A 23968-nucleotide genomic window follows, 5' to 3' on the forward strand; every position below is an offset into this window, starting at 1 on the left:
TGTGTGCTCCCCCACCTGTCGCCTCATTCTGGCACTGTGTAGTGCATTGCACGGCAAATGTCTCAGAAACGTTGCATCCTAGGGACTTGAAACATGGGTTTGAAGGTCCCACAGGGACCTCAGAGTTGTGTCCTTGGTGTATAGTTGCTTAAAATTAGCTTTGTTTGGTCCTTCTATGACCACATTGACATTTTGCCAATTTCGTGCATTGCGGTGCAAATATCTCGGAAACGGTGCAATGGTTTTTTTAGGTCCTTTTAGGACCTGAAGTTTGGTCCCTCCATCGAGACACTTAAAAAGACACTCATGTCGATGTTTCCCCATTTCCAGGCAACCATTTCATGTGTGCAGGGGCTGAAATCTGGGGAACGGGGTGGGATGTCCATATGTATTGTAGCCAGAGACGTCCAGAAGGTCACCACAGGTAACAATGCAACATTTGGTGCAGATTGGCGGAATTGTGTGGAATTGTATAAGGAACAGACAAATCAACTAACAGATTTCCTGTTTTATATATATATATATATATATACATATATATATATATATATGTATATATATATATATATATATATATATATATATATATATATATATATATATATATATACACATATACATATAGATGAGTGAGAACACCCTTCATTCCTCCCACAGGACATGAAAGTAAAGCTGAGTTTTCCAAAGTCTGAGAATGGGAAAAGGACAGTCAAAAGAATATTGTTCCCTGGCAAGGGATATATTTGATATATGATAGGTTCTTTATAAAGTGCTTAATACTGGGGATCAAACCTGTGTTGCTCCACGTCCGTCGTCTTGTTTCCAAGGTGAGCACGTTGCTGGTGAGCTATCCTCCCGAGACGAGGGGAGGAAGCTGGCCTACTTTATGTGTAGACATTAATATACGATTGCATGCATTTGGAGATATGGAGCTATATGACACAGGTGGATAAGTACCAGAAAATAGGTACAGAAATGAAAGCACAAAGAAAGAAAAGGGAGAGACCTGCCTACATTACAGGCACCCTTACTGCTTGATATCCTCATTGGGTCTTAGAGACCAGGCCAGGAGAGGGAAACAAAGAGGAGGAAGGAGAAGATATTGTAAATTCTTTTGGTTCCTTAGGTGGCAGCCATGTCAATGCGCAATCTTTAGCAGCAACAGCGATACATGCTCAAGCAGCGGCCAGCCAGGGTGCACAACCTCAGATCCCAATTGGATCAGGCATGCAGACACAGAAGCAGCCCCCTCGCCCCCAGCACGTACCATATGCAAGTGCTTCTGGCTCTATTATTAGCCATTCACTCCTCGGGAAAGACAGATTGACCAATCCCTTTTCTGATGACGGCGGCCATTGTTTTCCATGTTTCTTAGGGCCTCTGTCATTCAAAAAGGGACCTTGTCCCTTTTCCATTTTAATTGAGGCAGCCATTTTTTCCTTTTTTTCACTTTCTTCACGAGATGGGCTCGTGCACTACGCGCTGGGCCCATCTTCCGACTGAAGGAAAATAAATACAATAAAAACCATCCTGGGGTACAAACGGCTTTCACCCCCTTGGCTGGGGGCTGACATGGCTGGTAACGGGCCACAGCCCTCACTGAGGCTTTCGCTTTGCTCGGGCCTACCTTGGCGAGGGATGGCAGGCCATTACCGTCCATGTCAGCCCCCCGCCACGGGGAGGGAAGCTACATTTTCATACTTGTGCAGGCGCTGTGTACGGGAAATCGGGAACACATTTACAGTCACTGCTGTGCCAACTACCATGGGTTAGCACTGATGATACAGGTAATCTGCTAATGGTAAATGCCCCATGGAGCCCTGCAGATCTGAGAGATCTGTCAAACGATTGTGCTAACATTAGGGAAGAACAAGAAAAGTTTACAGAAGAATTAAAAATATTAGTGCTTTGTTATAATCGTACTTGGGCAGATATGAACCATCTAATGAGGGTGATTATGCTTACAGAGGTGCTCCAGAATGTAACACAAGAAAGCTGTTGTCGACATCCAATATCCTGGAATAGGGGTTGGCTAAGTCAAGCAAGGGAAAAACTGTTGATTAAAATGACTGGCATATATCCAAGTAAAATGGATTGATATAATTGCAGAGAGAATAAAAAGGGTCTACAGCCAATTACCTTGAACAATTGAACGTTGTGTTTACTTGGTATTCAGGGATCAACAAACTGGCAGCGTGCAGGAATCAAGGGTCTCTCTCAAGCAAGGAATCAAAAATGCAATGTTCTTGACCTCTTGCATAGCCAATACCAAGTAGGGTTAGGGGTGCCATGTTAATATATTATTGACTTAATGAGCTAGTTTCATGAAGCCTTTCTTGTGGACAGCTCATATTTTGCCTAGGGTTTGCCTTATCATCATGCTCACTACCACACATTAGCAAGGATGAGCTGCGTATGTAGTGCATTCCTGAGTTCCTAATAGGATGGGTCTTGCATGTGTACTTACAGAAAATAAACTAGCAGCGTTCAAACCACTTGAATCCTCTACTCATAGTAACTGCATTCCTTCATGCAATAATGTTTCATGCTCATATTGAAATTCCCCATTCCCTCAGAAAGCTCTAGATAATATAACTCATGAACTCCTACTCCCTGACCTCACAGAAACCTCCACTGGCCTGCCTTTAAAGTAGCCCTCTCCCATGGCCTTTGAAAAAGAAATTATTTACGTTAGCAGGTCAGAACACATCACGGGATAACTCCCTTCCTTGCAGGGCCACACATATAGGAAGCTCCTACAATGCTGCCGCTCTGGGCCGCCAGCCACCTCCTTCTGGGCGCCTTTCTGGCATGCATATAACGCCAATCCACGCTAGCACATTTGGAGCGCACATCAGTGCCATCAAGCTCCCATTTTCAAGAAACACAAATAACCCTTCAGGATAGACAGAGTTTTGTTTGTTTCTCGCATCAATATTGTTGGTGTGCTCTGCAGCAATGCAATGTAAAACATGAAGTGTATGCACACAAAAGAGGTCCCTGGGGCAGAGACACACCAGGAAAACTCCAGTCCAGCACTGGAAATCATCAGATGTGACTAAAATGAACAATGTTTAGTGCACAATGGAGGCATGGGGTCATAATGGGATGCGCAGGCGCTGCAGTAGATCCCCATATAATGAAACGGATATCATATACTGTGCGTATCCCCCTTTTACAGAAGTATAGTGTATCCTTACTGTTATTTCTATATCTTGTGCCATATTCCCAGCCAAACACGTTTTCCAACTTTCTTATTTTTTATATTTTAGTAATGTATTTCTGAGGTTGTTCACCATTCTGCGAGCTAACATTATACCATTCAGCAGGGCTTGAGAAGGGGAGGAAAACATTGTGCAAATACACAGCAGGAGCAACTGTGCAAAGTGAAAGATTGTGTTTTCTTGTGCTTTCCACAAACAGATGGACCGGCCTAGTAGTAATGCCCCCAATCCAATGCCACATACTACATGACCTGATTCTCCTGCATCAGCACAGGATTATTTATGTCGACTTTATGTTACTAGATTGCAGCTCCTGTCCTCATAACCTCAACTTCAGATACTAATTATACCACTAATTGATAAGCCAAACACTACTAACAATAATATACATTCTGGCACCATGACTACTGGCGCCAGTAATGCTGGATATACTAATAAAATTACTACTAGTAATACTAATATTATTACATGAATGATTACTAAAACTTTCAATGGTGGCCTTGATGATATTGCCGCTACCACTGACATCACTACTACTACTACTGCTACTTCTCCTACTACAGCATTTACACAGGTGGCAGTAGTACTCATGCCACCAGGAGTATTTCTAGTCGCTGTGGTATTACTACTACTACCATTGCTACTACTATTGCTACTCCTGCTACTAGTGGTATGACTATGCTGCTACTAGTACTGCTAGTACTATTTTGACTACCAGTAGCACTTCTCATGTCATAGTACCAGTAGCAGTCGCTGCAGTGATACAACGTGTAAAGGTGATGCTACTACATCTACTACAATTAACACTATCATTGCACTAAAACAATTCTAATTCAAGCACCAAGGGCAATGGAAGTGGGGGAGGGGAAAGGTATGTGTTAAAATGAAGAAGCTTGTATCACAGGCAACGGTTCCAGCATGCAGATATTTCCCAGAAGCCTCTAAGTTCAAAGTGACATTTATTAGAATTTTTAAGCAGTAGTTGCAGTATGAAGAGTATTACTACCAGTAGTATTAGTAGAAATGGTAGTTACAGTAATATTGTAGAATTGCAATCAACCAGGAGCCCACTAAAATGTCAGAACATGTGTCTAATAAGACCACCTTATATTGCATTAATACTACCTGCACAATGCTTGCTACCGGTAGCAGTAATACTAGTAGTTAGTGTTAATACTACCAGTAGTAGTAGTATTAACATCATCAGTTGTAGAAGTGCTACCAGTAATAGTATTAGCAGTAATACTAGTAGCAGTATCAGTAGTCGACATAGCAATAGTAATATGGAATATGACTGGTAATACTACCACTGCTAGATGCTAATGCTACTACAAACAGGTGCAAAAGTAGTAGTAGAAGTAATAGAACTACTGATAGTAACAACAGTGGTATACTAGTGTCACTGGTAATATTACTGATTATACTAATGTTAGTAACTTTTGTAGAGGTAGCTGTAGTAGTATCAGCCGCATTATACATATTATCAGCAATAGCAACAATATTTGTTGTAGCAGTATTAGTGATTATAACTGTGTCAGGAGCAACACTTGTATTTCTGATATCAGTGGGATTACTTATCACATTACTTGTAGTTGAACTAGTAGTACTAATACTAACATCAGTAACGCAGTAGTAGTGGTACTATTGGTAGATATAACACTTTTAACGAGACAAGTATGATCCACAATCAATTATTGGTAAAGGTAACAGTACCAAGGGTAATAACACTTTGGAACTCATTTTCTTTTGAGCCCATGATTTGGCCACAGGGAGCAGTTGCATTAACACTGCAATCTAAAGGCGCCACATACCCACAAAATTTGAACAGCGGAGTGCATAGAGTGTATGCTGCCTTTTGCCCTACCCTTTTGCACTCTGGCATACAAATAGAGCAAACACTGCCTGCCATGTACACTTGACAGGAGATGTTAACCACTGATCCCGATGGAGTCCGCCTGGTTTTGCTGGTGCATAAAGCAGGCAGATTCCATAGGGATACCCAGCATTGCTGGTGCAAATGCTGAAGTATTTGCATGGTGGAGAGGAAGGGAGTGGCAGAAATGCAAGTTGCGTTTGGCCCCTCCTCTCCGCCATACACATTGATCAAAATGTGGCATGGCGTGAAGGGAAGGCATAATAGTCTTAGGCAAGGCTTTCACGCCTTCCATTTACATTACGCGCCCATGAAAATGATCTCCTTTGCATTCTACAACCACTGCTTCCCAGAGTACCTGCGTTAAAAGCACCAGGCGTATCAATAGTAGTAGGAATCAATTAGCTCAGCAAAAGCAGCACTCGCACCAGTAACAGTATAGTAGGCACACTGGAAGTGTAGGAATAGTAGGGATACCAGTGGTGGTAGTATTGGTTCTACAATAGCAAAGATTCATGTCCACAATGCCACTTTACCTGTTTTTATCAGCAGATTCTGGAGGGTTTGCAAGAACTCTCACAACCAATCGCTTTCATTGTGCCCTGTTGATATGGAGGCCAAATATTTATTTGCCAGCGGGGTACAGCAACGTATACTGGTCAATGTATGATTCACAATGGACTTAACACTCACAACAGTCCATTGATAATATGCAAAGCGTTTTAGGAAGCACAAAGCAGGACACTATGAATGGGGCCACTTTACATTAGCACTAGCCAGTAATGCACCTGCCATTGTTCTAACCCTGGTCTTATTCCTTACACACTGTTCCATGAATCATTTAAGAAATACAACTTAGCTGGATAAAACCTGCTGGTCACTATTCGTCACGGTTTCTAGAGGCAAGAAATTCAAATGATCTCAATAGGAATCACGCAATACCTCTAGAATCTGGATGTTTCGATGATATGAATTCATTTTCTTGAATTAGTGTTTTTCTTTCTTCCATTTTAACAAATAGATTCCTGCGGGGCACATAGCAATCCCCTCCTGTGTACCAAGAAAAAAGGGAAAACAGATTACGCATGGAAATATCACAGCATCTCTTATCATTATCTAAGATCAAAATACTTTACGACATTCCATGGAGCAGAGCTTTACTACCTACAGTCCTGCTTCATTAAAAAGCACTCCAAACAAAGACCTGTGCTTGCTTTGAAAAGGTAATTGAACTTTACCATTATTGTATTCCTTTTATCTCTCAAATAAAAACCTTCTTATGTAGGAGCATTTACCACATTTAATATCACATAAGCAATGGGTAGGATAAGGTCAAAAAGTGAGGCTACGCAGCAGTGTTTGCAAGTCATCAACATGGTTCAGTCATATGTATAGAAATATCATAGGAATCACAGAAGGGGCAGCACTCACACCACCTTTGGCTCTGATGGCATCACAGTAAGTAGATACAAAATCATCTTTGCATAAAATGGAACATTAACCTGAAAATATTCACGAACAGATAAAAGGTAAACCCTTTATGTTACGCATGACCTAATTTGCTATACTACCGAATGCCTAGCCAATAATGTGTAGCTCCGGTGCGATATGGTTTGGGGAGAACAGTGCGAGTAAACCGAGTGCATCGATAGCATGGAATTTCTAGGGAAATCTGACAAAACATGAACGATGCAAAAGCAAATATTGCCGAATGGAGCACTAGTATTATGCGAGATTGATACCTGTAGAAAGTTATTCCCAAAAAGAGTTCTGACTCTGTTCACTCTGAAATCGTGCAGCCAGTCCTATGTTGTACCTGCATGTTTGGGTAATACACACAAGTTTGCAGATTCACCAGCTAAGCACTGGACCCACTCCCAGTTTCGGACATTTAGTGCTTACCTCCTTTTTCAAAGGGCCTGAGATCCACCTTTGCTTTTCCATCATATGATACCAAGGCCTTTCCTTGTCTCCCACATGTGGCAAACTTGGTGGGTACTGCAAGTCCATCACCTGTTAAGGCAAATCACTTCTAGTTAAGAAGGACTGATGACAAATTAGAAATGTTCATATCTTTAAAACATTTTGGATTTTATTGAAAACATTCCTGGGCCACATCCCCAAACTAGCCAATTTCATAATATTAACATTGTCAACATTAGGTCCACCCCATCCTCATGGAATTCAGCAGCAAAATAAAGATCTTCTTCAGCTATAGCTTTCTTCAAACCCTGCACATCACCCCCAGACCCACCAAGAGCAGTGTCCCTCCTGACGACAATGGTCACAAGAACCTTCCATCAATGCCACACCGACTAATTTCAGCATTTTGCATGTTCCTTAGTTATGTAAATGTTAATTATTCTTGCTACCCTGAAGGGTATGTTCATGATAATGACAGGTTAGGAAGGGCTACAGTTCAGAGTCAAAATTAAATAACAAGTGTAGAAGACCTTGTCTTAAATACATTACCATTGTTTTCTTATTATTAGCACAAGCTTTATGGAAGAGTGCAACAAATAACAGAGTAAATTATAGTGTATTCATTGTTCATTTATACTGATTATTCAAATTGATGAATATGATACTTTTTGGTTTGTGGCCTTTTTGGTTTAGTTGGTGGATCACGTCTGCAGTTATTTCTAGTAGCTGCGTAATTTGGTGATGTGGAGTATTGGCAGAGGCTTGTCTCTTCCATTTTCTTTTCAATCCTTGGAGTAAATGCTATTATCAGAGGAATAAGCCAGTTCTCAGCATCCTCTCACTGCTAGTGGACTGATGTGTGCACATGCATTTAATCCTAAGATTATTGTGAAATATGCCTCAGCATTCCCGAGACTTCTGTATGTGTGTGTGTGTGGATTCTATTTATGTTTGTATTTATTACATTTATATAGCGCACCTAACCCTTGGGCATCTGGGCGCTTACGCTTAAGAATATGGTTACAACCAGTTACATTTAAGAGCGGTGGGAAAAGAACACGGGCTCTAGGTTGGAACCTGCCTTGCTGAGCTCTGGTAATAGGTTTTCTTGGTTATTGATGTTGCGGCAAGATCACAGGTTAGGATTGAGGTACAGCTCACACCTCGTTTGGTTGGTAGGAAAAGAAAGGGAGACCTGGATACCTTGTCTTAGTTTTACATATCGAATAATACATTGTCCACACAATTTTGTATTTGAAGTGCTATCTTTGTAGCACGGTTGGTTTATTTTCTTAGGTTGTCAACACTTTTGGAGGGTACAAGTAAAAAGGGGTTCTAGTTGCCTCATGTGGTCAGCCGACATGTGTTTCGACCCGTAGGTCCTTTTCAAGGCTAAGTGGTTCTGTCCTGTGCCCCCTGTGGGGTCCTGGTTGCAATTGGTCCTGTGTATATACTGGCTCTGTTGGGCCCTATTGTCCGGGGAGTGCCTCCTTATCCGCGTTCGGTAGCTGTGTTACATTTTAGTCTTGTGCGTAAGGAGATGGTTACATCCAGTCCTTCCTTCTTAGATAAAAAATCAAAAGGCAAGTGCCAATATAATGTTGTAGGAAGTAGGCGATCAACGAAAAGACTGAAGACAAGGGCATATTTGCTGAAGGCTGAAGTCAACGTTGCTGAAACAAATGTGCAAGATCATTGAGAGAGGTACATATGACAAACAAGGATTTCACTTGATGGAGCACCTGCAAGGATTAATGAGATCAAAACCTTAGAGTTCTGACCTTGACCTTGGCTCAACCATTCAATTTTGTGTCGCTCTCACCTGTTTAATTTGACAAGAAATGCATTCAGCAACAGCTGCATTTTAGACTTAATCCAGACAATAGACCTATGTAAAACTGACAATAGAATCAAACAGCTTTCTAACCTTCCCAATTGTGTCAAAATGGCTTTACTAATTCCAGGCAGGACTACTTGATTTTAGAGCTTGTGGCTGCACCCTATTCACTATCATTGGGGTATCTTGAGTAGCCGAAGATAATAGGCCTACCATATAAACGTTTATTTTATTCTGAAACATCATTTCTGTAAAATTGACTTAAAAGAAATGGGGGGGTCATTCCGAGTATGAAGGTAACCATGCCGCTGTTAGCGGCATGGCTACCCCCATACCAGCTCCCAGGTCCGGGTTCCTTGAATGAGGAATTACCAGGCCATTCCAACCTTGGAGGGCCCGGTAATTCCTCATTCAAGGAACCCATCCCCATTCCCATTCGAGCCCCCATAGGGCTCAATGGGAATGAGGAGGGTGCTAACAACAGGCCCGTTAATAACTTACCAGGCGTCCTTAGCGTGTCCCGCAAGCAGAACTCGTAATGAGGCGGTAAGTGGTTGACGGCTCTGGCACCTTTACCAGCGCTGTTAACCCCTTACCGCCAAGGTCATAATGACCTCCATGGTCTTGCCATTTTGGCATTCCAACATCACTGTTGTAGGATTTCCCAAATTATGAAAAATCTGTTGGGATGCAAGTTCAACATCCCAAACGTGAAATAAAGTTCAAGGTTAGGAAATCTCTTGAACATGCAACATGAACCACATAGAGGGTCTGTCACCTTGTTAATTTGAATGACATCTAGGCCTCATGTGCAGCAGACAAAGTGATAGATGAGTTTGAGCGTACTCAATGACGAAATGAAATGTACATCAGACACTTAAATGCATTTAGCAGTGGGAGTGCAAATTGTGCACAGTGACAAAGGTAGCAGTTAACTTATAGCAGAACAGTAGAAATAGGGTACGCTTATATGCAATAGAAGGAGACACAAGATACATCGTTGGAATGGAAATAATATCTAACAAATATGTTAGATGACAGTCAAGGAAATAGTAGAGAACATATACACATTTATAGTGATAGGGTAATGAGAATCAGATGAAGTTTATGCCATTCTAGAGTCAAAAATGCAATCTTAGAAGGTAGCTCTTCACAGTAGTTAGAAAACAAGGCCACAGAGAAGCATTAACATATTCACTGGTTAAACACAGCCCATTCTGCCTTGTCCCAAAACTGCAGAGGACAAGGTCAGATCGCATGAGGGAATATGCAAACAGCTGCACATGGATTGGCTAGGAGGAGAGGGTGCAGCAAGTTCCCAAGCCAAAAACAAGTGAAACATATAACAATGAGTGTTCCTACTCATTGCTTTCAAAACTAACAAAACCAAGGCCACATCTCGATGAGAACGAGGTAACGTGCACAAGACAAAGCCAATCAGACAAATGACACACACTGCCCTCTGTCAGAAAACATCCACCTAGGAGTGGAGTTACGATTACCAAGCCACAAGAATATTTCAACTAAGAATATGAAGAGACAGTTATTCAATGACTATAGAAGTACAAAGAGGTTGGACCAATGTAGAAAATACAATGGGGAATACATTCATTGTTTTGATACGTCATCAAACCAAGTATGTTTGTAAAAGTTAGGGCCACTCACACCCACCCACACATAAATGCCCAGTTTAGATTTACCCATGGTCCCAAAGCAAAGGGCTAAGAACAACGTCCAATGAAGTCATGTAGTTCCATCATGGGAAAGGAAGGATATGTACAAAGAGGTGCAACATGTTTGCAATGAGAAGTTGCAATATTAACTGTCAGTTGAACAGTTAAACGTCTGAGAATGGTCAGATGGTACCAAGCTGTGTCCCAGGAGAATTAGATGAGGTATTCTTTTTTGTTGCCATACTGTCTACACCTCACAAAGTGATTGGTCAATTAAGGTGGAAGCAACCCACCCAGGAATACTCGAGGCGGAACAGTCAATGAACAACTGAGTTGTATGTTGTAAAATGTTAACATGTCTGTCATACAATTAAAACTGGAGCAACTGGATAACCCCATTATTAGATCACTGTCAAGAGGAAGTCATTAGCATGGTCACGAGGAATAGGATAGGCAATAGGGCAAGGCATTGAATAGATTCCACTATAGAGCAGCAACTATCATCCAATCGTTGGATGTACATGTAGCTTGAGACAAATTATGAAATGTAAACTGCCATTTAATGATGTAACGTGGAATGATTTTTGGATTATTCCTGGCCGCGGCTGCATGTAATAAACTTCTGTTTTTCTCACTTCTCGTGATTTATTGGCTCATTGGATTTTTTATTTTTTTATTTGGTTAGACAAAAACCTTTTACAAAATCTTCTATTTCCATTCACAATATTAAAAGGAAGAGAAAAAAGAAAACAATCAAAGCTCAATCTTCCATCTCTAGTAACTTAACATAACTATTCAGCGCTAAAAGGAAGCAGAGGCGCAGAATAAACTACATTTTAAAATTTGCATTCACTAAAAGATGCATAAAATAAAAAGAAAAAAAGAAAAGGAGAGATAGGAAAGACACAGCCTATGCAAAACACATAAACTAACAAACACATGGATGTCTTATTCCTTCTCATTTACTGCTTCACTGAGGAGGTAATTTTCCTGGAATTGGAATTTTCAGGGAGAGACCTTTAACTTCTTCTTGCTCAACACGATGTCAAACTTCTCAAGGACTTTTACCACTGCCGTTGTCAGAGAGCTAGAGTGTGCAGAGATTAATCTATCCCAAACCAATTCAGCAAATTGGCCCTCTCTACCAACTCCAAATCTTGCAAAGAAGGAAAGTCTCGCAGGCCAGGTCCCCTCACACTCCAACAGTAGATGTTTCAGAGTTTGGTTGGAGGGTATTTTACAGATGTTACATAGGATGATGGAATTCTCCCCTTTTCGCCTTACTGCAATAATCTTCCCTGTGTGTGCTATATTAAATCTTACTCTGAGAAAGTTCATCCTAATCCTCCAGTCTGCAAATTTCAAAAAGTATTGGGCTAGAACCCCTTGTTTTTTTTCTGCTTTTAAGAAGAGGTGTTCAGGAGTATGGGAGCGCATTTTATAGATTGTGGTTATCCAAGTTCTTTTTTGCCTTTAGAGGGTTGTGTAGCAATGTCTCCAGGTCTGTTCCTGCCTTTTCCAGACACTCCATTGACCTTTCTTCAAAAGTAGATAGTATTTTGGATTATTTTGCTTCTAGGTGGTCCTTAATATCATAATACAAGGTATCCTTCTGAGCATTGATGATTAAGCGCAAGAGGGAGATTCATTTCCAATCTTCCCGGGATTTGAGTGAACGTAGGCCCAGTTCAAATCTCAGCGTAGACATGGAAAGGCTCAGTGGGAGACACAATACTCTCTTCCAGACTAGCCCCTCCAACCTTTGCCAGTCTACATTCCATAGACATGATTTTGTTTCTAGTCCATAAAGGATCACTGGGACTTCTTTAGATGTATAAAATGTAATCAATAGAATGATTGAAAATCTACAGAATTTTACTAGGATCTTTTTCATCTGGGGAACTAACTGCGCGATCTTCAACTGCACATGCTTATCAACCTTCCCCTGCGATGGTGCGGCATAGACCTTAGAACTCAGGTAGGTTAGATCTTCCACTCTTAAGTTGCTCTGTCCCCCTAGCTTCCAGTCTAGGTAGTTTATCTTCTTGAGAGGGTGCTTGAAGACGACTTTCCTCGGTTGCTATCGATTAATGGCGAGATCATTTTCCTTTGCATAGGCATCAAGTTTGTCCAAGAGACGCTGCAGCCCTACTGGTGTTTTGTCCAGCAGGACTACATCGTCAGCATAGGCAAGCCAGTGGATCTTGCATCCGTTGATTATAGATCTGGCCAATGCCGATTCTTCTAGGGACTCTCTCATGTCAGCAAGATAGAAGTTAAAGAAAAGAGGGGCTCCCAGACAGCCCTGAGGTACTCCACTTTCTACCATGATCGATTCTGACAGATAGCCTTCCTCATCAAGCCGGACTCTGATGGTGGTATCTTTATGGAGTTCTACCAGCATAGACAAAAGCTCCTCTGGAATGCCCCATTTCCTTAGTTTTGACCATAGACGATTTCTGTTCTCGAGGTCAAAGGCCTTTAATAAATCGACCCAGGCACCATATAACTGTTGTTCTCCTTTGACCTTTATTTTTTCACTTAAAATGTTTAGTATAAGCCCATTTAGTACTGGCGAGTACCCTCCTCTAAAGCCCGTTTGATGTTTTGAGAGGATTTTCTTTTCCTTCACCCAGCCCTCTAACTCCCCCAATAAGATCTTCATGAAACGTTTACTCTCAATATCAAGGAGGGCGCTCGGCCAATAGTTTGTAGGTTGTAGCCGGTCACCCCCCTTGAATAGTGGAATAATAACTGCAGATTTCCATGATGCAGGGAATTGTTGTCTTTCTAGAGTCTCTCCAAATAGCCAAGAGAGTAGTTGTGTCCATAGTTGGGGCTGTTTTTTCAGTACTTGATAAGTTAGGCCATTTGGCCCTGCTGCTTTGGAGGAGGAGGATTTGGCAATCAGCTCTAATAAAGACTGTTCCCCCAAGGGAAGACACCAACGGGTGGTTTTATCCGGCCTGCACTCCATTGTTGCAGGTTCTTGAAGCTGGATGACAGATACTCTATCCAGCTCCTTTCTGGCACTAAATTGCACAATGCAGTGTCTGGGTTCCCCTCTAACCAACGAATTACTGACCAGAATTCTCCAGTCATTGCTTCTTGTTAACTTCAGCATACGCTCACCATCTTGCTGGAGTCGCCACATCCTCCTGCCCACCGACCACTGCTTGTACCTTTGTGAAGCTCTCTTGGACTCCATTCCATATTGCTCCCTACTGAGACCCACTCTCATCAATTGTCTCAGTTTCTGGTTAAGGAGCTTTTTCTCCTGTCTAGTCGCCTCATCATATGAATGTCGATGAACTTGTTTGTATCCGCCCCCCTAACCCCACACTTGGCGGACAGATCTGCCAGATGTGTTTCACAAATTCCTCTGCCTGGCATAGACCCTGCTGGATGGCCTCTGGAATCTCCAGGAGTCTTGTATTTAGAGCTTCCCCTGCTTTTTTGTATTTACACAGACGTAACCTGCCATTCATTAGCGAGTAAATTTGAGCCTGTTTGGCTCACAAATCTGTTGTAATATCGAGGATAGTTCCAGTCTGGAGTGATCACTTCCACACCCTTGCTCGATCTTCAGTGAAACATTGAATGTGAATAGGTCCGCTGTAATGAAAATATAATCTATTGTGGAAACGGAGATCCCTCAATGCCAAGTCGGGGCTGCTGGAGTGTCCCCTGGCAGATTCCCATTTACCATCTTCAATCCCCATCCTGCTAAAAATTGCACCCAAACTTTCCAATACCTGAGATTGTTTAGGATCTATGATTACCAGAATTTTTTTCCAGTGCTATACATTGGGCATTGAGGTCCCCCGCTAGTATTACTCGAGCACTCCCAATGTCGGTTTTGATCCTTTCCAGCAATATTGACAGAGTATACAGGAAAGCCTGGAGGCTGCAACAGGCGCGGTTGCAATAGATATTTATAAGAAACAACTCAAAGGAAGGTTTTGAATTGTTCATGATGACCTTGCGCGCTTGACTGCCGATTTTATTTTCAAAGATCACTGTCAAATCTTCTATCGTGGCATTTCTGAGTGCCATCAGCCGGCCCTCTGATGGTCTGCTTTTGGCTTTTTGGAGGGCAGCTATGCAATAAAAAGATTGGATTTTCCAACCAGGTTTCTTGTAATAATAGAATATCTATATTCCGGAATAGGTGGTCTTCAATTTCCCTGGAGGAGAATGTATTGGGGCCCATTTGATTCTTTTTTACATGATTCAGGTTTTTGGGCCTACCTTACAAATTTGAAAATGTCTATTTATGCATTCTCTTCCAAATTAAGTCAACTTATCGCACTACCTTCTACCCTATAATAAAACTTTGATTTCCATTTTAGGGATTGCTTAGATATGTGTTAAGTGTAGCATTGTACTAACAATGTCTTATCGAAAATCTGAATTATTAAAATACCTTTCTCTATTTTTTGTGATGTACATTTTTTGTGATCGGATTTTATTTAATATTGAGTAGATTGTGTTGACAAATGTTCATATGAAAAGTGCTTTATAGTTCATCATTCCTAGTGTGACCCCATTAAGCACTTTCTTGTGCAGAGAAAAGCGGGCAAAATTGTGTCCTACATTATTTAACTGTATTAATAGAGAAAAATATGAGTTTTGTTTATTTGCGTTCAGTTGCCTACTGTCAAGCTGACCATGTCATTTTGAATAATGGTCTACATATTTTTAATTGACACATTAAGGCACAAACACACATTAAGGGCCTGATTCACAGGTGCGTTTTATAATGGTGCAATCCCATTGGAAAACTCTCTGTCAATCAGGCTCTTATTGTCTTTGCATAGACACCATTCCTACACCAATCACACACTTACCCTCTTGTAAATCTATTCCAGTTTCCATGGGTTTATGAAGTTTGGTCTCTAAGGAAGAATTAATCAGAAATTTGGTTGATAGGTCTTCTTCAGGAAGATGCAGTTTGTAGATCTCGCCTGAAATGCATTAGCACATAATTACAGTGTCATATGTGAGCTGTACCAAAAGGATACATGATTTGGGCTTGCATTGGATAGTTACCAGATTTGCAGCACATTTCCTTTATTGCTTTTTCTTCCTCTATTTCCTCTGGAGTCTGTGTCCTTGGAATACTGTCACCTGCTGTTTCAACCGGGAAAGTTAAATAATTGTTCAAAGAAAGCGTAGTGCCATATAAAATACAAGAGATGATACTACACAAAATAAAACAACTTAAAAAACCCACATACACAATTCATTTTGGGACTCATTTTTTTAAGATACGGAGTGCAAAGTAAGGCATAAAATCAAGATATGCAACAAATATGCCTTACTTTTACACTTAAGGGTATTTTACAGCCGTTTTAAAGTGGAGAAGGAGAATTAAACAGAATTCATATTCTGCAGTTTATTCCTCCTTTGACCTCAAAGGGCACATGCTTTTAGGCATGCATGAGATTTCCAGTTAAGCGTACAAGGAATGTCGAATCCGCTTGTTTTTACACTTTTTTACAAAATGACCTCCATTGTGTAGTAGTGTACAGCCTTATGAGATTGATTACCCATCTACAGAACCCCAAAATGCTTTTATTGTCTACATATCCATTGTTTACCCTCTGAAGGATTCTGCCTTGTGATATGTAAGAATACTAATGTGTTCAGTATAACCTGTAAAACCTTGCAGAAAAGGCATTTAACAGGATGCACATGTAATCCTAGCTTGACTTAAACTTCAAAATGAGAAACGTTTCTTACTGTTTACCTCAGGTCACATGTGAACTTTTATGGGCACGTTTAACCAACCGTTTCTACATAGTCTTGCAAAAATTGATCTGTCTTGGTGAGGGATAATTCATAACCTTTGATGGAACAAGTATACCATTATTTCTAAATCAATTAACTCTAATATTAACAGCAAGAGTATTCTTATTGAAAAATAATAAGCTTTGGTGACTTTTATTCTGCCAGTCAGCTTTCTGAGTAGTAGGTCTACCAGGCAGTTTCCCTTCAAAGGGTTTCATCTAGCTTAGAAAAGTCAGAGGAGATACACCCTCAGTGTTAGGGAGAGTTAAGTGAACGCCTTGTGAAGGAGAGGTGAAATTCTAGTCACTGGGCCGCTCTGCCAAACAACCCAATGGAATTAAATGCCAATCTTTGAGTCACAGGAATCCCACTTCCATTGATGCACAGTAAGAAGGACAAACCCAAGTGCTAGTTCAAGCTGCTTACTTGACTAATGGCCAGAGGAGTCGCTAGGGAGGGGGGGTAAGGGGGCTATAGCCCCTGGTCTTTTGGTTATAGCCCTGGATATAATCTCAGGAGCTACAGCCAAAAGGCTAGCTAGCCCCCAGTCCCAACAGTTCCGACATCAGCGTAGCCCCGGATCTTTTCCAGACCTAGCAACACCCCTGCTAATGGCAACTGCTTTGCTTCATTAAGCCTCCTTAAAGTGAAACATCTCATAGCTGTACCTCCCCAGCTCCTTTATTTGGCAGGGAAGGAGGAATTTATAATTCTATCTCGAGAACTCTCCAGATAGAATCAGAAAAGAGCTCCATGTGTCGCGATAAAGGGTGTTTATTTTTTATTTTATTTTATTGGGCATTTGTATGGCGCTTATACACAGGTGTTTCCAGGCGCCCAAAAGACAAGTTACGGGGGACATGGAAATCAAAAAAGTAGAACAGAAACAGCTATAATGGCCTTGTGAAAATTCTACCGTGCAAGTGAATGACAAGGTGGTAAGTGCAAGGCGGTGGGGTCAGAGGGAGAAGTGCAGGAGTGGGGAGCCCCCAAGTGTGGGGGTAGGCAAGTGCTGGGTGGGCCAAGGCGACAAGTGCCAGGGGAAGAAGGGGTGGGGGAGGATGAGTGTGGTAGACAGGGAGGATCAAGTTGGTCTAGTCTGGGAAAGAGAGCCAGAGGACATGTGCTGGCAAAGGATGCTGGGGGACTGGAAGGGGGTGGTCTGGCCCCTGTATGACTCTGAAGGTACCAGGTCCCAGTCCAGCGGCAGATGGAGAGTTAGCATAGGAGGGGGAGAGGGAAGGAAGGGGAGAAAAGGAAAGTCTTGAGAAGTTTCTGGAGCTTAAGAAGATCTGGAAAAAGTGTGAGGGGTGGAGGCAGGCCGTTCCAGAGGGAGGAGCCAGCCGAGGAAAGGGATCTACTTCCCACTCTCTGCTTGCAGAAACATTCGACCTGCAGAGAGTTGGAGCCAGAAGGACTCTGGCCGGGAGGTGTTAAGGGAGGGAACGCTGGATGTAAAAAGGTCCCAGGCCCCAGGCAGCCTTGTGGATGATGCAAAGGGTCTTGAATTTGATCCTTGTGGTCACCCAGAGCCAGTGGAGAGATTCTAGGGCTGGAGAGATGCAATCCCTGAGCTTGAGGCCAAGGATACGTCTTGCTGTCCTATTCTGGATTAGTTGAAGGGGGAAAAGGGAGGAAAGAGGCAGGTTGAGGAAGAGGCTGTTGCAGTAGTCTAGCCTAGAGAGAAACAGGGCTCTGGAGATGTTGATCTTCTGGGGGAAGGTGAGGAAAGGTGGGATGCCCCTGAGGAGATGCAACTGAACATTGGACTTCTTGGCAAGGTCCATGGTGTGTGGAGAGAAAGAGAGAGAGGAGTCAAAGATGATCCCATGGTTGTTTGCCTCACAAGTGGGTGCAGGGAGAGGACCCAGGGAGTGGGGGTGGGGGGAAGGAGCAAGTTTCCCAATGAGAAGGATCTCTGTCTTTCTGGCATTAAGGCAAATATCATTGGCGGAGCACCATGCCTGAATAGCAGTCAGGTGCTCAGGTACGAGCGAGGAGGAGGAGAAGGTACAGGAATGTAGCTTCAAAGATAGCTGCATAACATTGGAAATTCAGGGGTGAAAGTGGAGATCAGGTGGGCCAGAGGGGTCAGGAGATGTTGAAGAGCCATGTCAATAGAATATAGCCCTGAGTGATGCTACAGGTAGAGAGTGAGGTGGAGGAGAGAAAAGGACACATTTGCACTTGGGAATGTCTGTTTGAAAGGCCATGCCAGTGCCCAGTCCATGATGCCTAGGGTATCACAGAGACAGTTTATGAGGATAGAGTGATTGACTGTGTCAAAAGCAGAAAAAAGATCAAGGAGGATCAGAACCAAGGGATTTGTGCTGAGAACCTAGTTGGCTTTGGAAGTTGGCATCAAGCATGTTGGTACTAGGCCTCGCACTGTGCAGGACATAGGCCGCATTGCCCAAAAATAATCACAGAGCTTTTGAGTCAATTCAAAGTTGTCAGGATGACTTTAATCCCATTCAACATCTAGGTCCTGCTTAACTCAAGATTGGGGGGGAGAGTAGTTGTTTAATTATTATACAATGAGATCTCTTGATAAGTTAATGTGTGAACCTTAAAGCTACTCTATATTCTTCTATGGCAATTTAGTGTGCACAAGATTAGAACAATCTAAGTGAACAAGAACTGCCCTTGAAAACTAGTGATCAGTCAGAGGACCTCCCCTCTTTCTTTCACCTAAAGCAATGACTTTTCATGTCTAGAGCTTTTTAATCTCCTCGAGTTGTCATCACCACAAACCCCTGTCTTGCCATTCCAGTGCCATGAAACTCACTTCTGGTGGTGTATTTTTCCTGCTCCTGCCCTTGTTTATTCAGTTCCATGAAAGTTCTGATGATAAATTACTACCTGGCTCTTTAACTCACCAACCTAAACAGGAAGTATTATTGAAGAGAAACAGTCAACCACTACACAAAGGGAGACACCACAAACCAAAAACAACCAAAACCAAGCAAACCCAATCTGGGCTGCCCAACGAAAGAAAGCATATTATGCCAACCACCATACAAGCATCTGAGCTCAGCCAATCCAAAGGTACCCACAAGAACTCATTGATCACTGCCACCACTAACCCTACTAAAACTAGTTTATTCTCCTGCAAACTCACGTTCAACCTAATAACACAGCAAACTGCACACACTCTACAACACCTGAATCAACCCAACACAATAAACCCCCACAGAAATGTACACCACAGACATGCACACACTCCCATATCAAACAACACCAAACCCATACCAACTAAAAGCAAACCCAACACTGAGTGACCTTTTTTTCTGAACTGAAGCAATCAACAGCACAGTAAAGCTCTTTTGCGATCCCCCTCTCCATCCAACTAACTAATCCTCCTGAGCCCTCCTTGCTTTTCCAATCCACCTAAGAGCCTGGAGACCATGAAAATGGCTGTGGTTCACAGTACAAATCTCAATAACATAAGTTAACAGTGAGTCCTACCTTCAAAGTAGGTTGGCATGGTCCCTGATGCAACCAGAATGCCTGCAAACAATGAGTCCCAAAATAAAACTTTCAAAAATATTAAACCACTAAAATCAAAGCGGCTCTTGAATTATCGCTTACTGTTGAGTCCAATCTCAATTCAACTGTTAGGGCATCATTATGAGCATGGCGGTAATAATAGAAATATTTGGTGTTTTAAATACCACTTGTTCAAAAATACAGGCACAGTATGAGTTGGGGTTCCATGGGATATTTCCTGCATGGGCTGGATAGAAAGTACTGCAATGGGTAAGTAAGCCATGTTTTCCCCAGGCAGCACTTTCTAAGTGCTGCATGTAGTAAATATCCCACGTGATTCCAACTCATATTTTTTTTTATATCTTAAGAAGAAGTGTACAAAATACCACACATTTCTACCATAACGATTGTGGAAGCTGGTGAGATTTTTACTTTATGTCTGTGGACATACATGAGCCTTGGGTTGAGCAAAGCCCCGGCCATTATTGTGACAGTGAGGCAGTAGCTGCATCCATGCTAGGGGAGATGACACTGAAAGATCATTGCTTGGCAAGCACATGAGTGCCCATAAGGTGGTGTGACCATGTTGTATGCCACCATCCGAAGCACGGGAACACCCAGCTCCACAATCTATGTCATGTCATGAAGGCAGATTTAGCTTCCTGAGAATCGGAATGTGTGTCACATGAATGCTAAGTTTGCAGTCAGGTGCGAATATGTGTACTATAAAGCTAACCTAGGCGAGGTCTGCCTTATGCAGGTAGCCAAGTGAAACAAAGCTTGGATGGTGTTGTAAGGCCATTTCTCCGGGGTCAAAAAGATTCATCGCTTTGTTTATGTAACTGATTAAATGTATCATGTTGATTCTTCTGTATGAAGCTCTTTGTGTAAAACTGTATTGAATCCTGAGTTGTCTGTGTTTGGGGGCCACAGTTTAGGGGCAGGGATAAAAGGCTGGATGCTGACCTGTTTCCATACAGCGGTCTGGAAATAAACATTTCTTTGTCTTTGCTGCCTGCCTCCATATTGGACTAAGTGGCAATGTGTTGCTAGTTTCGACCTTAGATTCACTGTGTCCAGCTAAGAAGGCAAAGGGAGTAGCAGATCTTTACCTCGGAGCCACTTTGTGCACACCGAGATAGGTAAGAGGACTACTTGAAACGTCTAAAAGGTGTTCTGGAGAAGGACTGCTCATTAAGTTTGATGTTTCTTCTTGGGCTGCTTGAAAGAAGCGTTATTTAATTATAATCAAGCTCACGCTTTGGGGCATTGGGAATGCTACTCAGCGACTTGGAATACACGAAAGTATAGCCCCCTCCTTCTTGAAAATTTAAATACGTTTCTATTCTTCAAGTTGAGCCAGAAAAATAGACATCAAAATAAAATAACAGAGTCGTTTCACACTTTTCTCGCTTATTTATTGTATATTTGCATGTACTTCCAGATGTTTCAAAAGATCTGTGTCCAATAATAGAAGATGCCAGTGTTTTTTAAGAATGTCCTGAATTCTGTAATGGTTTTGACAGTGTGTTGTGATGAACTTGACTTTAGCTCCTGCTTCATCTAAGCTCTTGTCTTTAATAAAATAACAGAGAGTCGTTTCAAACTTTCCTCACTTATTTATTGTATATATGCATATACTTCCAGATGTTTCACAAGATCGTTGTCCAATAATAGAAGATGCCAGTGTATTTTAAGAATGTCCTGAATTCTGTAATGGTTTTAACAGTATGTTGTGATGAACTTGACTTTAGCTCCTGCTTCATTTAAGCTCTTGTCTTTTTGTTTCAACGTTTCCGTTCTGGCAATTTGCTTTGCCTTTTTCTGTGCCTGTTGTAAACTAGCTTTAGAATACCCTCTTTGGTGTAATCTTTCCTGTAACAAATCACACTCTTGTTAAAAAATGATTTGATCATCACAATTTCTCCTAGCCCTTTTGAATTTGCCGACAGGTATATTGCGAATTACTGAGTAGTGATGGCAGCTTGTTGCATATAGGGTTGAATTTACTTCAGTCGGTTTTCTATATGAACGGTCAGTAATTTGTTTCCCGATGCATAGTATCCTGTTCTTTTTAGTTTCCCCTTGAATCCTACCTTTTTCCAACCCCTAATCTTCTGTCTACTAATTAAATTTAAATAACACTTTCAATGTATATAGAACCATATAGATATTGTGAATGAGAGTAAGTCCGGTTTTGAAAAAGGCTCAAGGCCGAAACACGTGTTAACCTAAGGACATCCCATCTAATACACACAAATATATGCAAGGCTTTACATGCATATATACAATAAATAAGCAAGAAAAGTGTGAAACGACTCTGTCAATTTAATTTTATGTCTATCGTCCTGGCGCAACTTGATGAATACAAACCTATTTTATTTCATTATAAGGCAGCACTGGTAGATACGTGATAACATTATGGGGGGTAGTAATTGAAATGTTCAATATTATGTGAAAGGTGGGGTAACTGGTTAAATTAAACCAAATTGTCACGAAATTGTCACAGTTGACAACTGATCTTTTATACAGTCCAAAGAATTTAGAGAAGTCCCATTGTCCTCTGAAAAGGTAGGAGAGGTTGGCATTTCCACAAACCCACTATTTCCTCTCGTGACTAAACCCTCAATGGTATATATTAGCCCAATTTAAGAAGAATGTGCCTTTTTTTAAGCTTCATGTCCTGAGTTAACTGACCAGTGCAAGTCTTACTACGGAAATTATGATGTACAATGCATTGTACCCTGGATGGGATTCATTTTCTAGCAATATTAATACGTGTATATGAGTCATGGTCAAGACAGGGAAGAAAAGGATTTATTGTATTTATTTGTATCAATAAGAGTTGGGACACTTTTCCTGCACCTTAGCTAACCATCCCTCTCTCTTGGTTTCCTGCATGTTTCCTCCATCTTACCAAGGCACAATCCCTAGATTTTCCTATGGCATCCGGACCAATGAAGTTAAAGAGTCATGTAAGAGGTGGGGCAAGCATGACCGTGAAACGCGTGTGCCATTCATTGCCTCGCCTATTTCTCTAGCTCAGCATGCGCTAGAACAAACCCCAGCAATATTTTTCTCACATAAAAATGAATAGTAAAAACAACTGGGTGTGCCTGGCTGATATGAAGTCATGTGTTCATCTCCTACAACACCTCTGGCTCTTGCGGTCGGGTACCCCTTTTGTCTTTTGCAAATGTGTGCATTCACATCTTTTCAATCGGAAATGTATATGTATCTTGTATGCAAGGGAAAGTGATCCTGGCTATTACTGGGATAATAAATGACTGTTTATCCATAGCAACCTGTGAGGACACATGTATTGTGTGGGGAAGCTCTGCTACATCCTGCATAGTAACTATGTCCATGATGTCACCTTAGAGCTGTGTCTCTGTGCTCTAGATGCCACATTAGATGTACATTTTAAAAAAGGGTCTTGTTAAATATTATATTTTTATAGAACTACAGAGTTTTCTGTTCCTGTTCACTAATATCACTTTAACACAATGCCTGTCCACTCAAAGTGTTGCCCCCAATTCTGGTAGCTGCTATGCAATTAAACTTTACTTAATGAGGATGATGTGCAGTAAGGTGCAGATGATTGATTGATTGATTGATTGACTGATTGTTTATTTGTATAGCGCCTATACACAATGTGTTTCAAAGCGCTTCAAGGAGGGAGGGAACATAGGAAAATACAGTTTCATTCAGTTAAAGTCCTTGAAACAATACAGAATGTGAAAAATAACTATCGAAATAGGCCTGTCGACATTTCTGATAGTGCAAGTGCATAGAACAAGTAAGGCAAGAGGTAATGGAAAAGAAGGAGAACAAAGCAAGCAGTAACATTACTATGTCTGACGACAATTGATGTTGTGCAGGAGGTATACAAGAGGAGGGCTGAGGGGGGGGCACGGTGGGATAAGAGTGGGGAGAAGGGGATGAACAAGGCACGCTACTGAGCAAGTTTGTCAGTGACAAATTTGAAAGCAGGGGTGGGGAGGAGGAGGGAGAAGAACAAGGGGGGAAGGAGGGGAGACAGACAAGCTGCTATCAAAAGTCAAGGGAACAGATGATAGGAGTAAGTGCTAGGAAGGGGAAAGCTTAGAGGAGGGAGAAATAAGTAGGAAGGGGAGTAGAAAGAAGTAGAAGAGGA

At 41.7% G+C, this 23968-nt stretch overlaps 1 protein-coding gene across 10 annotated transcripts in view; it reads right to left on the bottom strand.

The window, feature by feature from the left end:
* C12H12orf50 (chromosome 12 C12orf50 homolog) overlaps positions 1–23968 on the bottom strand; it is an 826751-nt gene that overhangs the window by 520365 nt on the left and 282418 nt on the right. For all 10 annotated transcript variants that reach the window (XM_069627751.1, XM_069627750.1, XM_069627746.1 and 7 more), the window contains 4 exons: positions 15583–15663; positions 15381–15497; positions 7000–7110; positions 6040–6147 (listed from right to left, as the gene is read on the bottom strand). In XM_069627751.1, coding sequence (XP_069483852.1) covers positions 6040–6147; positions 7000–7110; positions 15381–15497; positions 15583–15663 — 417 coding nt within the window. The remainder of the gene's footprint in view (positions 1–6039; positions 6148–6999; positions 7111–15380; positions 15498–15582; positions 15664–23968) is intronic.

Source organism: Ambystoma mexicanum, chromosome 12 (assembly GCF_040938575.1).
Source record: "Ambystoma mexicanum isolate Mex_15411 chromosome 12, UKY_AmexF1_1, whole genome shotgun sequence".
Classification (NCBI taxonomy): Eukaryota; Metazoa; Chordata; class Amphibia; order Caudata; family Ambystomatidae; genus Ambystoma; species Ambystoma mexicanum.